General features: G+C 42.8%; 1 protein-coding gene across 1 annotated transcript in view; it reads right to left on the bottom strand.

The window, feature by feature from the left end:
• Positions 1-16016, bottom strand: part of LOC124593824 (sialin-like) — a 538743-nt gene that overhangs the window by 128153 nt on the left and 394574 nt on the right. The window contains exon 7 of the mRNA XM_047132173.1: positions 4830-5050. Coding sequence (XP_046988129.1) covers positions 4830-5050 — 221 coding nt within the window. The remainder of the gene's footprint in view (positions 1-4829; positions 5051-16016) is intronic.

Raw genomic sequence — 16016 nt, 5'->3', positions numbered from 1 at the left:
AGGCCCTCATTTCAAGGTGGCGTAGGGCCGTAGCATTGAATGGAGATTACGTTGAAAAATAGTGTTGTGTAGCTAAAAGATTGGGGAATAGCCTGGTGTATTTCAATGCTGAATAAAACAACCCCTGTTTCAGAAGAAAATGTGTTGCATTACTTATTGAACTGCCCTCGTATTAGGATTAGTAAAATGACCGAGGCCTCAACAAAGCAATACAGAAAGATGAACTCTCTTCACCTGGTATGGACATGTAACGAGACTGACACGTAACAGACGACCAAAGAAGACCTTGTTCTCAGGGAAGAAAGAGCAGAGAAAGACCGAGGATTGTCTGATTACATGGGACAAAGGAGGCCTTAAAAATAGAAGAAGAAGCTTAGGAAATATGGGAAGACAGATGCTGATAGTGACATATATGTGAGATGCGGTGACAGCTATAAGAACCTGGAAGGAAGAAGAAGAAAATTTTACCCAAAGGGAGACCATCATCATTATTACATAGAGTAAAGCTGTACTCGGCGAAAAATATAATGGCTGTATTTTCTCTTTGTTTCCGCAGTACCAGTACAGTAGAACCATGTCGGCTGATGTTACGAGGACAGATGACTCATCACCCAGACAGTTGTCCTACCAACTACTGATAAAGCTGCTGCCTCTCTTAGCACCCATGTGTTAGTGTGGCCTCTCCACAGTCGAGGTATGCAAGCCACTCCAGGAAAATTCTTCTTCTTCTTCAGAGATTTGAATCGTGCGTTTGGTTCTCATTTTGACATGCAGCGTCTCTCTCTAGAGATTTGAATCGTGTGTTTGGTTCTCATTTTGACTTGCATCCTTTCTCTCTCTCTCTCTCTCTTTCTCTCTATTTCTTTTTCTCTCTCTCTGTCTTTTCAGTTTTATCTGTGAGCATATTATCTGTAATGTGGAGTTCTCTCAAGTCCTTTTCCGTTTCATTAAACCAATTTGATTAGGTTCTTTTTGTACGGAAGTAGTCACTTTTTTGTTAATCTATTTAGGTCCGTTTTGAGAATGTGTCCATAAAAATTAAGTCTTCTATTCTTCATCGTGCCTGAGAATTTTTTAATAACAAGGTAAAAGATTTCATTTCTGATGATTAGTTTGATGCTGGAGGATTTTTCTTAACATACTTTGTTTTAGCACCAGTCTTTCAGCTAAGCCATGGTTGGTGACTGACAGTGTTTTGGCTGTATACATGGCTTCCGGTTTGATTCCTGTATTGTTACTTACTTTACTCAAGATAGGAAGTTTCTGCCGTATGTGTTGTTATGTGTTTTAGTGAGTTGGAAGGCCAGTCCAACTTTACTTCTTCTAGATTTGATTCCTAAATTTTAATGTCTCATTTTTTCATCTGAAAAGAGGCAGTTTTTGTTGTACGTGTTCTTATGTGTTTTAGTGAGTTGGAAGGCCAGTCAAACTTTACTTCTTCTAGATTCCATCGACTTTTTCTCTAGTGCATTGCAGCTGATCCATTCTCCAAAATATTTGAGATCTTTGACGACATCTGCTCTTTGTTCTCCCACCTTAAATTGTTTTGGTGGGTTTCTTACAACTGTCTTTGTCTTGGTCTTTTCGAAGGCAATTTTACACTTATTTTTGTGCTTTTTTGTGGTTCTAGGTTCTTTTCTTTGGCTTCTTCCCAGTTCTTGGCTAGTAGTCCTATATAATCTGCTAAGGGTATACAATTGACCTTGATGCCTTTGTTTTTTGTTCTTAGTGAGATCGACTATCGATCTTCCAGTTCCACTCTGAGAGTAATTTTTCTAAGGTGCAGTTAAATATCTGTGGGGAGAATTTTCGAATTCCATCGCAGCAGGCTGTTACAGCAACCGGTTTAAAGGTGTTTCGGAACAAAAACAGTCTCGTTTGCGAAATTATTTAATGTCAATGATGCCGTTCACCCTTTTGGGGCTTCATCAGATTGTCTACAAAAACAAGAAACCAATCAATTAGATAAAAATGGAGGAGATGGGTTTGATTCTACCTTTCACGGCTACGCAGACAACATGATGTAAGTGTAATAAAAACTTACGTAAAAGTAGCTGGTTACGTGACCCATCAGTCATAATCTACATCGTTGCCGTACACCAGTTTTTATCTCAAAAGGGTCGGAGAGTTCTCCCATGAGTTTTAATGTGGTATATGTATTGGTAAGGGTTTCTCTGATAAGGTTAGCGGTTTTACCGTCGGCTTTTCATCTACATCTACATCTACATGGATACTCTGCAAATCACATTTAACTGCTTGGCAGACGGTTCGTCGAACAACCTTCACAATTCTCTATTATTCCAATCTCGTATAGCGCGCCGAAAGAATGAACACCTATATCTGTCCGTACGAGCTCTGATTTCCCTTATTTTATGGTGGTGATCGTTCCTCCCTACGTAGGTCGGTGTCAACAAAATATTTTCACACTCTGAGGAGAAAGTTGGTGATTAGAATTTCGTAAGAAGATTCCGTCGCAACGAAAAACGCCTTTCTTTTAATGATGTCCAGCCCAAATCCTGTATCATTTCTGTGACACTCTCTCCCATATTTCGCGATAAAACAAATCGTGCTGACCTTCTGACCTTTTCCGATGTACTCCGTGAGTCCTATCTGGTAAGGATCCCACACCGCGCAGCAGTATTCTAAAAGAGGACGGACAAGCATAGTGTAGGCAGCCTCTTTATTTAGTAGGTCTGTTACACTTTCTAAGTGCCCTGCCAATAAAACGCAGGTTTTGATTAGCCTTCCTCACAACATATTCTATGTGTTCCATTCAATTTAAGTTGTACGTAATTGTAATACCTAGGTATTTAGTTGAATTTACGGCCTTTAGATTAGAATGATTTATCGTGTAACCGAAGTTTAACGAGTTCCTTTTAGCTCTCATGTGGATGACTTGACACTTTTCGTTATTTAGGGTCAACTGTCACTTTTCGCGCCATTCAGATATTTTTTCTAAATCGTTTTGCAGTTTGTTTTGATCTTCTGATGACTTTATTAATCGATAAATGACAGCGTCATCTGCAAGCAACCGAAGACGGCTGCTCAGATTGTCTCCCAAATCGTTAATATAGATAAGGAACATCAAAGGGCCTATAACACTACCTTGGGGAACGGCAGAAATCACTTCTGTTTTACTCGATGACTTTCCGTCAATTACTACGAACTGTGACCTCTCTGACAGGAAATCACAAATCCAGTCACATAACTGAGATGATATCCCATAAGCACGCAATTTAACTATGAGCCGCTTGTGTGGTACGGTATCAAAAGCATTCCGGAAATCCAGAAATGCGGAATCTATCTTAAATCCATTGTCAATAGGACTGAACACTTCATGTGAATAAAGAGCTAGTTGTGTTTCACAGGAACGATGATTTCTAAATCCATGTTGACTGTGTGTCAATAGATCGTTTTCTTCGAGGTAATTCATAATGTTCGAATACAATATATGTTCCAAAATCCGCTGCATATCGACGTTAACGATATGGGCCTACTACCTTTCCTGAATATTGGTGTGACCTGTGAACTTTCCAGTCTTTGGGTACGGATCTTTCCTCGAGCGAACGGTTGTATATGATTGTTAAGTATGGAGCTAATGCATCAGCATACTCCGAAAGGAACCTAATTGGTATACAGTCTGGACCACAAGACATGATTATATTAAGTGATTTAAGTTGCTTCACTACTCCGAGGATATTTACTTCTACGTTATTCATGTTGGCAGCTGTTCTCGATTCGAAGTTTGGAATATTTACTTCGTCTTCTTTCGTGAAGTCATTTCGGAAGGCTGTGTTTATGTGGTGTGCGTACTGTAAGACCTTCGGTACACACACCATCAGATTATTTGACTTGTCGCTCTAACGAAGTAGGCGAGTGTCAGCAATATGTCTCGTGGTCTTATCGTGGTGTGTTTATCTTCTGCCGTTAGGTCAGACGATAGAAATGCCACTTGCACGCTTAGAGTAGCAGATTGACGGTGACCAACTTTAAACAGAACTTGATTAATTTTCACACACATTTATTAAAATAATAAAAAGCATAGACATTATGTAACTTAATTCTGGATGCTGTTTACAATTGACAATCTGAAGTTCCTTTCGACTTGGTACGTTAATCTTATTCTCACATATCTCTGATACTTGACAAAGTGTCTATTCATTTATCTTCATGGCTATGTACAGGAATATGGTAATCTTATTAGGTGCAGACTGAAACTTGACTATAGACTGGTACAGACTAATGCAGACTGGTACAGACTGGTGCAGACAAATGCAGACTAATGCAGACTGACTGATCGGAGGTCTGTACACTCGTTATAATACCTCGCGCGTTCAGGTATCACTGTGCGAGTGTGATCCGCGAGAAGAAAAGGTTCTACGTTAGCAGCAATCTCATTGGCTGCGTTACATATTAATACGCGGATCGGCGGAAGCATAATTTGGTCCGTCTGTTAGCAGCGCCATCTCGTAGTGCGGAGACGGACGAGCACTGCGCCTGCGCTATTGTGCTTAGCGGGGCGCGCTCTAGTGAGAAAGTTCTGTACGCACTGACTACGTGGAACTATGTACACAACAATTTAGTAACTCTGCTTTGGCAGCACTGTCTTCGATAGTATCTCCACTGCTATCGCGCAGAGAAGGCATTGATTGTTTTCTGCCGCTAACAAACTTGAGGGATTTCCGGTATATTGAGTTGTTGCTGATACACAATTCGCCATTAGTTACAAATGTAACATGATGTAAGAAATGTTAAACGACATATTATATAGGTATAGACGGTGAGTGTAAAGACAGAAACGTGAGCTCTGCTGGTGGCGTGCTACGCACCCGAGTGGCGGCGATGGTGGGCGCGACGGCCTCCTCGATGTAGAGGCGCTCCGCCTTGGAGATGCGCGGGTGCTGCGCGGGCGAGTCGAACACCAGCAGCCACCAGAGGGCGCACCACACCAGCGTGAAGCCGGCCGGCACGTAGAAGGCCGCCGACCAGCCGAGGCGCGCGATCAGCACTCCGCACAGCGGGTACGTCGCCGCCGTGCCCACCGAGTTGCCTGCGGCCACACCACACCACATCACTCATACCTGCTCTCTCTCTCTCTCTCTCTCTCAGCTCAGTTTGTGGTATTCAATGCTTACCCTAAAAAAAATTGCTCTGAGCCCGATGGGTTGGTTAGGGTCGGAGACCAGACAGCGAGGTCATCGGTGTCATCGGATTAGGGAAGAATGGGGAAGGAATTCGGCCGTGCCCTTTCAGAGGAACCATCCCGGCATTTGCCTGGAGTGATTTAGGGAAATCACGGAAAATCTAAATCAGGATGGCAGGACGCGGGATTGGACCGTCGTCCTCCCGAATGCGAGTCCAGAGTCTAACCACTGCGCCACCTCGCTCGGTGAGCCCTTTGGGGCTTAACATGTACCAAAACAAAGCCGGGGCAGGACCACTGGCTTGACCCGTAAGAGGAGGGAAAAAATGGTTCAAATGGCTCTGAGGACTATAGGACTTAACATCTGAGGTCGTCAGTCCCCTAGAACTTAGAACTACTTAAACCTAGCTAACGTAAGGACAACACAGACATCCATGCCCGAGGCAGGATTCGAACCTGCGACAGTAGCGGTCACGCGGTTCAAGACTGACGCGCCTCGAACCGCTCAGCCACTGCGGCCGGCAATGCTTATCCTGCCGGTTTACGGATTCCCATCTCCTCTAACACCTCAAACTTTAAAAAAAGAAAACTATACTGCCGCACACTCGAACATCACAATCGTCTCCATTCCTGAGAGGCTGACAAGCTAAGAGATGTGATCAAAAAGTAACGGGATTTTTTTTTTGTTTTTCTTAAAGAATCTGTGTTTACTCGCCGACGAGAACTTTGTCCCCTTCAAAATAACCCCCTTCAGATGCAACACAACTGTGCCAGAGATTTTTCCAACGTTCGAAGCACCTCTGGAACTCACTTTTCGTTATGGTATTCAGCTCCTTCGGTGATTCTGTTTTTAGCTCATCAATCGTGGCAGAACGACGCCCTTTCATGTTTCCCTTCAGCCTCAGAAAAAGAAGTTCAGGGGACAACGTTCGGCACATACGGTGGCTGAGGCAACATAACGGTTTTGTTTCTACCAAAAAAAAAAAAAAAAAAAAAAAAATCACGAAAAAGCATAGAGGTGTGAGCAAGAGCATTATAGTTTTTCACGAGTTGTTTTGCCACAGTTCTGGTCGTTTCATTCTGACTGCCTCACTCAAACGACGCACAGCTTCCTGTTAGTATTCCTTATTGACCATACGAGCATAAGGCACGAACTCATAATGCACTATCCCACAGTAATCAAAGAAAACAGTGAGAACAACCTTCTTATGTGATCGATCTTTTCGAATATTTTTCCATCTTTGCTCTTCAGGCAGTTTCCATTGCGACGATTGGGTCTTGGATCCCCGTCAAACCCGTATACACATGATCCATCACCTCTTACTACCTGTATTAGAAGTTCTGAGTCGTTGACGACTTCATTCGGCAATACCTAAGCTATGTGTACGAGAAGTCATGTTTGGTCGAAATTCAACACTTGCGGAACAGACTTTCTGCTTCACGTTTCATGTGCAAAAAACTCGAAAAAAATGCTTGAAATGATCCAAAGGAAATGTCGACATCATCATCGCCAACCTCTCTGTTGGTAGTCCGCCGGTTTCCCAGAGTCATTTTCTTTACCTCTTCCACATGTTGTCAATAATTGATGTACTAGGACGTCCAGGGCGATCATCGTCTTCAACGTCCTCTCGACCCTCTTTGAAACGTTTATACCACTCGTAAACTAGTGTCTTACTCGTAGTAGATTCCACAAAAGCCACAGTCATCATTTTGAATGTAGAGCTGCACTTAATTCCATTTTTCAAGCAAAATTTAAGGCAAATTCTTTGGTCCATCTTCTTCAAAAATAAAAATTCGCCGTGCACTCGAAAAACACGTATAACGTTTCCGACTGTCAATTATATACTAGGGTAGTCCGTGCAGCTGCAATTACCACTGTGTCCGGATGGTTCCGTGGTCAATGCCTATTAAGCAGGAGACACGGGTTCAAATCCCAGTCCGGCACAACTTTTCAACTTTCCCCATTGATCTCAATCAATGGTCGCTCGCAGCCAAGGTCTGTAATTCCTTTGTATCTTAACATTCTCAGTACTAAAAACAGCTGTAAATGCAAACATACATCAGGAACATGTGTACCACCAAAAAAAATTTTAATTAGATGTATAACGCCCCTAAAATTAAAAAGTTCCCGTTACTTTTTAATCACACCTCATGTATCAACATTTCCTACCAACTCTCCATCTCCACATCCACACGCTGTTCCAAGGCAACTTTAACAGCCTCCCTCTTCCTGACCCATAAATCCGTCACCTGATAGCTATAGCGCTACTTCCCACATCCTATCGTTGTACCAAACCTCCAAAATCTCTGCCACATTCCTGACACAGGCTCGCTTCTTACTGTTCCAGCCTCCATTTATATCTCGATACTTGCCAACCCCAAATCATCGTCCCACTCTCAGACACAGAGACCCACTTATCTTCATTAATCTATTGTCCCTTACCCATCCCTACATCCTTCGCTCTTATCCACACAGCATCCACTGTCAGCCGAAATCGACGAACTAGCCGACGGCGTTATATCATAGTCTTAGGACCACTCAAACCACTGCCACTAGTGTTTCGTAGTAAATCATGATAATGAATAATTATCTGCATTTTCCTGCTAAGTCACATTTATTTATTTTCTGTTTAACTTAACAATTTTCATCACGTTTCATGCCTGATTTACTAATCATCAGGAGTTTATGCTTAAAGACGTTACTTAAATATAAAATGTCTTATTTTAAATAAACGAAGAATTGTTCTGTTCGCTGTTCTGCTGCTGTAATTGCTATTAGGATATTTGGTGGGAGGGGGCAGGCAGTGGATGGCCGGAAATGGATGTTCACTGCTGCCTTTCCATGGCGTGGAACTGTGCCTCGTTGTTGTGATTGGTACCTCAGTCTGTGCAGGATGCAGATGATTTTGAATTAGTAACGGTATTTTATTCGAGTGATTTGCCTGCCAAGTTGTGAATTCCACATAGTCGCGATTCCTAAACTTAGCCAGTAAGGCCACAACTGATTATGATAATGAATAGTTTTATTGGATTTTAGTCCAGTTGCTTTAATATTTTAACAGTATAAAAAAGCTGTAGGTACACTGTAAAATAATTTCGCTGGATAGCAGCAATATGTTAAATTCTGCCCTGTGCCCTTACCCCCCCCCGGACCCCCACCCCATCCCTATCATGTAGGAAGGAATGAAACGATAAATAGTGAAAAAAATATTTCTAGATCTGTGTACGTCACTCATTGTGCATTCTGCATTACATTGCTGCACTAACAAATAGACATACGAACTTGTAATTAATTAAATACACTGAAATTACATAATGTATCCATATTGGCGGCATCAGTAAAGGTGAAATTATATCAAAGGGTACCACACATGCTAAACCGGCTACGTCATGAATATGTCGTGACAGTTGAAAATTTGTGCCAAACCGGGATTCGAAGCCCGAAATTACAATTTTTTCGTGAGCAATCGACGTGCTGGCCATGTTATCATGTCTCCAGGCCTGGTTCAAACTTTCACTGTCATGGAGGTTTACGTTCTACGATTTCCAAACACTGCAGCCGGAGGTTCTCCTACGGGATATGTACGAGCACCACTGGGAATACGGAGTCGATGGAAGACCGAGGTTTAATCTGTCACAAGGGAATTTTATAATTTGAATTAAATGCACTCAATGAATCATTTCACCCGGGTCCTACTCCTCATTCGGCACAAATTTCCGGTTGTCTTAACATATTCGTAGTACTGAAGGTTAAGTACCTCTGAATGGTTTGCACTGATACCACTTCATACCACTGCAAATTCAACCATTTTATCTATCCATAGATAAGTAGATTTCATTCCTGTGTATTTATCTCATTTCCCTTGTGGCAGGGTAAGCCACGGTCGTCGTCCTTTCTTGGACCAGACGGAAAATTCATAAAAATGTATTCCAAGAGATGCAATAAATTGTAATCAACAATGACTACCGCTTGATGACAGATGATTAGGCCTGTAGTACTGAATCACACTACACACATACTGCTTTCTCTAACATCTCCAGTTCACCGACTACTGGAAACTGGACACGCTACCTATGTACGAAAGAGTAAATTCATTTTTTGCTTCTCTTCGTATTCGATTTCAAGCCTGAAGGGAGAGTGCCTTACATTCCTTGAACATGTTACATAGCGTTCGCCAGATACGGAAACAATATGACTAGTATATTCTAAGAACTTGTGGACGCGTATAAATATATTTATTTATTTAGAATATCTCACGTAACACAGAAACGACTCAAAATTCCAAACTGAAGTTTCTACGAAGGTTCAAGTATAGGGCTTAAGATTCCGGCTGAAGTTCTAAAGCACTTTTTTTTCGGTGACACATGGAGTAGCTGCCAGGAATTGACAAGGAGTAAGAAAAACATATTTCATTCAATATTCGTAATCATCGTAAGCATGGACTGGCTAACAAGTAGTTTTCTTTGCCTTCCGCGAGAATCATTATCCTTTATGCTATCCTCTATGAGTACGCGTGTGGCTGGGGAAACAAATCCGGTAACAATATCTACTATCGCAGTGAGGGCACGTTCTGTCCATGCCAACCACCGGTTGCTTTGAATCGTTTGTCATGAGGTCTTCTTACACTTTCCTACTGTTGCGCTTGTGTGATCTTAGTCTACGGCATTGTTGTTGTATTGCGCACCATCGTAAACAGTCTGAGGCCATGCTGCATGATCGGAAACAGTAGCTTCACATTTCGCCACAGGCGGGAGCGAAAGAGGAGATATGAAAAAGCATGAAAACACTTTTCTGCTTAGGATCACGTTCAGATTTCGTCGAATGGTTTTCAACGGTCCCTAATACACAGAGGAAAAACTGCAATCACGCTACACTCCAATACGGAGACATCACGCTCAGTAGGGATGCAGCTTCGAGAGCTGTCATTAAAACGCGAGTGTCGTGACTGAAAATTTGTTCGTAAGTGCTTTGGCGTCCTGTGAACCGAAAGCGTGTTGCTAGACACACGCTTTCACGCTACCCTGCAGAACCAGACTGCTGTGAAAGTACCGCCTGCGTGATGAACTGATGCTACGTGACGTGTCTCCGCTATAGCGTGGTTACCTACTCTGCGGGCATCAAGACCGTGCTGTGAAGCCGGTGAATTCCGATACGTTGATGCAGTAGTGAGATTCGTAGCATCGTGCTTTACGTTTACGATAAAAAGCACGATAGAATGTAGTTTGCCAGAGATAGAGATTTAATGTAAGAATCTTGCAATTACAAATTAGAAAGAGAAGCTCACGTACTGAACAATCCATTCAGTAGATGCTGTGACATAGACATCAGCACTGCTTACATAATTCAAGCTATTTTTACGCAAGGCTATATTTATGGTGTTCCCGTTCTAGCAAGGGTAATTTCTAAAAATGTCTCCAGTTTCCAGTGTGCCATTTTCCACATCACATCCACTAACGTTTACATAAACTAGCCAAAGAAAACCATTAACTGAAAGTATCTCTCCTCCGTTTCGTCAGCGGACTAGATCTTGCACCTAATAAATGGTGCAATAATCCACTATTACAATGTTGTGGTTAGGCGAAATTATTGAAAAATATCGCAAGATCTGAATGAGAGTGGCCGATTAGATTAGAAATACGGCTCACCCAAGTACAAATATTGCATCGCTAATTAAATTTCCTTGTCTGACAGCCTGCAGTGAACTTACGCCAGGTTCAGTATTTCCTAGTAGCTTGCATCTGTGTTTGTAAGAATTTTAGTCTAGAAAACCTGTATCTAAAAGACAACAAAGCTCGTTTTCACCAATTGTTTTCATTCTTATTTAGTTCATAGTTTTGTAGTGATGCCTAGGCCCACCTGCAGCGCCACAGCCGTTTAGTTTTGAATATACCGGGTATTTTTTTCCGCCGTGTACAAACTTTTGGGATTGATCGATGAGACGATACGGAACAAAAAAGTCTAATGAACTTATATCCGGAAATTCATGGTTTCCATGCTAGAGACCATTTATTCAATCATACAGTGTTACAGAGACTGCTGTATAATAAGTGCTGTGCCATGCAGCCACAGTTACAGTCTGAGTTGAAAATAGTTTTCATGTGCCTCAACGCATGCATGAACGCACCTTAGCATGTTCTGTCCGACACTTTCACATCGGCCAGGCTGCATCCGAACATTGTCAAAGGCAGCATGAATAAGCTGCGCCGGTGTCTCCACATCCGGAATTTGCTCCGCATGCTTTTGAGATGGCCCCACAACTAGAAAACGCAAGAGGTTGAGATCCGGTGAACGAGCAGGCCATACAACTGGACCCCCTCGTCCGATCCATCGATCACGGAAGACACGATTGAGATGCGTCCGGATGTTAACGATGAAGTGGACTGGAGCACCATCATGCAGTAGCCACATAACCCTTCGAATCATCAATGGCACTTCTTCCAGCAGGGGAGGCAAAGTCATCCGCAAGGAAGGCCAATAGTTCAGGCCTGTTAGGTGACGTGGAAAGAAGACTGGCCCCAAAATACGGTTGCTAATTATCCCGGCCCACACATTCCGGCTGCACCGATACTGAAGATTCGCTGTCACTATACCGTGGAGGTTCTGCACACTATCCCACAGATGATTGTTGTGAAAGTCGAAGATACCACTCCGCGTAAAGATAGATGGCTTCATCTGTGAATAGGGTAGGTGATACAAATCCCGGAATCGTGGTTGGCTGGTGAAGAAACCAGAGACAAAACTGCTGCCGACGTGAAAAGTCTGTCGCTAGTAAGCCCTGTACACACTGTAAGTAATAAGGGTAACAATTGTCATCGAGAATGTTCCACACGGGCGTCTGGCTTACCCTGTACTGACGGACCAACTGCCTGATGCTTACACGGCGGTCGCCTTGCACTGTGTTAATCACATTTTCCTCCTAGTCTGGTGTCCGAACATTTCGGATATATCCTTCGCGATTTGCTCCCACCTGAAACGACCCTGTCTCAGACAAACGGCGAAACACTGTTTAAAACATTGAATACTGTGGGTTTTTTTTTTTACGGGGATAGATCTCCTGATACAACTTTGCTGCCCGCCGCCTGTTGCCATTCGCCTTTCCGTAAGCAGACGCCATATCGGCAAGCTCTCGGTTCGAATACGGAACCACTGCGTACAATGCTGTATCACGTTAACTATAAGGTGAATCAGCAAGAGAAGTGACTCGGACACAACACTACCTACTAATACGGCAGGAGAGAGCGCTAGAGGATGAGGTACGAGGAACAGTACCACCCTCCAGGAGCAAACCATGCATACTGTAACTGCTACGGCATGATACAGCGCATATTAGACCGCATTCTCTGTAACAAAGTGTGACTGAATAAATGCATTTCCGTATGTAAATTCCGTATCCTCTCGTCGATCAATCCCTATAATTTGTACACGGTGGAAAAAAATCACACTGTAGAGTACAGCAATGTAACCGGCTGTACTTGCATTTCCTTGTCCACCAGTGTGCATGGATTACTGTTTGTCACAGTCTCATGATGTGGCCTTAAGAAGTTTACTAATGACAATTCGTGTCTGAAAGACAACATGGCTTGTTTTTACTCAATATACTCTTTAGAATTTTAGTATTAAGATGGATCGGGAGTCTTCCTGTTGAGTGCAGACGCAGGAGAGGCTGGCCACAATTTGCAAACGGTAGAAGTTGCCATTCTCCACCTTCTGCAGGCTGCTGTCTCGTGGTGTAGCGGTGGCAGAGGAATTGGAGTGTCACATGGAGCAATCTGAAATGTGTTTGTGTTGCTCACCGGCAGTGCTTCCGGGACACATCGAAGTATTTTCGACAAGGGGGAACTGCGATCACCTCAGTGTGAGTTGCGGACTGTATCACGTTCACGTCGCTCGAGGTAAAGGGTGAAAGCGGAGAATGGCCATTCACCCTTGAGTGGACAGGTGGCCACTCCTTCAGTGTGGTCCGAACAGCCACACGGGGATTGGTTTTGTCAGTTTTCGGAAGCTCCAGTGTTGGGCACATTATGCAACTGTTTAGGGAAATAGCGTCCAGGCTGAGGAGGAAGTCCAACTTGCGCATCGAATGTGTAGGATGCAGTCATCAGCTTAAGGGGACACACCCCTGAATGAGCTGCTTTTTTAGCATTATATTCAACCTCATAGTGCAACTCATCTATAAATGAGAGATAGCTCAAAATTCTTACACAACTAGGGTCATTACTCAAAGCATTTCCCAAAAAAATAATTGAGATATTTATTATATTTTGCTGCTAACAACGATATTTATAATAGTATAAAAAACGGAACACTATTTCACTGCGGCACCATTTTCTTTGGAACTACTGACTGCACAGCTTGGAAAAAGAGCCAGAGTACAGGTAACATTCACGTAAGTATTCTCTTAAGAATATCGTACAGACATATCATCGTTTAACTGTAGCACAGACACCTGAGTAGAGGAAATACAAAAATGTTATTGGTTGTTGGGTGATTGAATGAGGGACCAAACAATCGCATTAGGGAAGATTGGGAAGAATTTCTGCCATGCCCTTTCAAAGGAACCATCCCTGCCTTTACCTGAAGCGATTTAGGGAAATCACGGGAAACCTAAATCAGAATGGCCGGACGCTGGTTTGAACCGTCGTCCTCCCGAACGCGAGTCCAGTGCACCACCTTGCTCGGAGAAATAAAAATAATCATCCTTAGTGTTGGGGAGCAACTGGAAGTATTAAAGACAAATGAGTCGGCAGCTCCGGACGGAAAACTAATTGTGTTTTACAGAGAGAGTACTCTTCAGCATTGACCCCTTACTTAGCTTGCATCTCCCGCGAATTTTTTGCCCGGCGGAAGATCACCAGTGAATGAGAAAAGTGCAGGTAATTCCCTAACGTAATAAGGGTAAAAGAACGAAATCGAGCAATTATAGACGAATGTCCTAAATGTCAATGGGCTGTAGAATTACTGAGCATATTTTAAGTCCGATAAAATCAATATCTTTGAGACAAAAAAACTGCTATCCAAAAATCAACAAGGATTTAGAAAGCACCGCCCTGTGGAACTCAGCTTGCAGTCTTCTCGCACGACATCCTGCAAACCATGGATGGAGGGCAACAGGTAGATTTCATATTCCTAGATTTCCGCAAAGGTTTCGACGTAGTGCCACAACTGCAGATTGTGGAAGAACTGGTTCTTAGAGAATGGTTCTTACAGAAGTAATACAACCTAGTAAGTTGTACTGGATGGCGAGTGTTCATCGACTACTAAGTTATAGTCAGGACTGCCGCGTGGAAATGTTCTCTATATACACCAACAACCTGACAGACAGGGTGAGAAGCACTGTGGGACTGTTTGCTGATGACGCTGCAGTGTACAGGGAAGTATCGTCGCTGAGTAACTTTAGGAGGATGCAGTATTACTTCGACTGAATTTCTGATTTGTATGATGACTGATAGCATACTTTTAATGTATAAAAATATAAGCAAATAAGCAGAAAAAACAATCCTGGAATGTTCGAATAAAGTGTTAGTGGTGTGCTGCCTCAGACAATCACTACGATTAACTATTTAGACGTAACTAAATGGAACGAGCACATAAGGTCTACATATGGAAGCCGGATGTTCAACTCGAGGTTACTGGGAGACTTTTAGGAAAGTGTAGCTGATCTATAAGGGAGTCAGTGTATAGAACACTTGTGCGAACCTTTCTTGAGTTAAAAAAAGGCTTCGAAGCAGTTCAGGGGAGTGCCGCTAGATGTGTCACCGGTAGGTTCGACCAGTACTCAAGTGTTTAGGATAGGTTCCGTGTACAAAAGTGGTAATCTCTGGAGGGAAGACGGTGGTTTTTTTCCTATAGCAGTATTGAGGATGTTTAGAGAATCGCCATTTGCAACAGAGTGCAGAATCATTCTACTGCCACCAACACACATGTTGCATAATGGTAGTGATGATAAGGTAAGAGAAATCAGAGCACAATTTTAAACATGGCTGACAGTAGCAACCGTGAATAAACTTTCAATAAATGACGTATACAGCCCATTGGTGGCATAAAGTTTATTTTAATAAGCCTTGGCCAGGTTTCAGTACCACTAAGGGTATCTTCTTCGTAAGGTGTAAAGTCATGTGCCCTGTATTACCTTAAAACTATAAGCATACAACATGGTCTAAAACGCTCAACTCAGACAGCAGAAATCATGGCTAAAGTCCTCTATGGAAAAGAGCTCACGGATGTACCTGAGTAATATTTTTTCCCCGAAGGTCTTTATCCATAATTTCTTCTGTTTGAATTGAGCGTTTTAGTTCATAATGTTTGCTTATAATTTTAACGCAATGTAAGAGGAATGACTTTAATTCCTCTGAAGAAGATATCCTTAGTGGTATTGAAACACGCTAAAGTGTTATTACAAAAAAAAATTATGCAACCGCTTGGAGATGCACATCATTTATTGAAGTAAATCAGGGTTTTTACGGAAGCGTATAGACAATCGCTTTTGCCTTGCTCCATTACCAAGTGAAATAGGAGGGGAACGACCATCAGCGGTACAAGGACTCTGTGAAATGCAAATTATGCTGGCACCGAACTAGGTGACTTAGTGGTTAGCACACTGGACTTGCATTTGAGGGAAAGGGGTTCAAATCAGAGTGCGACCACCCAGATCTAGGTTTTCCGCGATTACCCTAAATCGCTTCAGGTAAAGGCAGGGATGGTTCCTGTGAAAGGCATGGCAGACTTTCTTCCCCATCTTCCCTAATCCAATGGGACCGATGACCTCGTTGTTTGGTCCCTCACCCAATCAACCAACAACATTTTCTATTTCCCCCACTCGGCTGTCTGTGCTACAGTTAAACGATGATATGTCTGTACGATATTCTTAAGAGA

Source organism: Schistocerca americana, chromosome 2 (assembly GCF_021461395.2).
Source record: "Schistocerca americana isolate TAMUIC-IGC-003095 chromosome 2, iqSchAmer2.1, whole genome shotgun sequence".
In the NCBI taxonomy this organism is placed as follows: Eukaryota; Metazoa; Arthropoda; class Insecta; order Orthoptera; family Acrididae; genus Schistocerca; species Schistocerca americana.
This window is presented reverse-complemented; position numbering and strand designations above follow the sequence as displayed.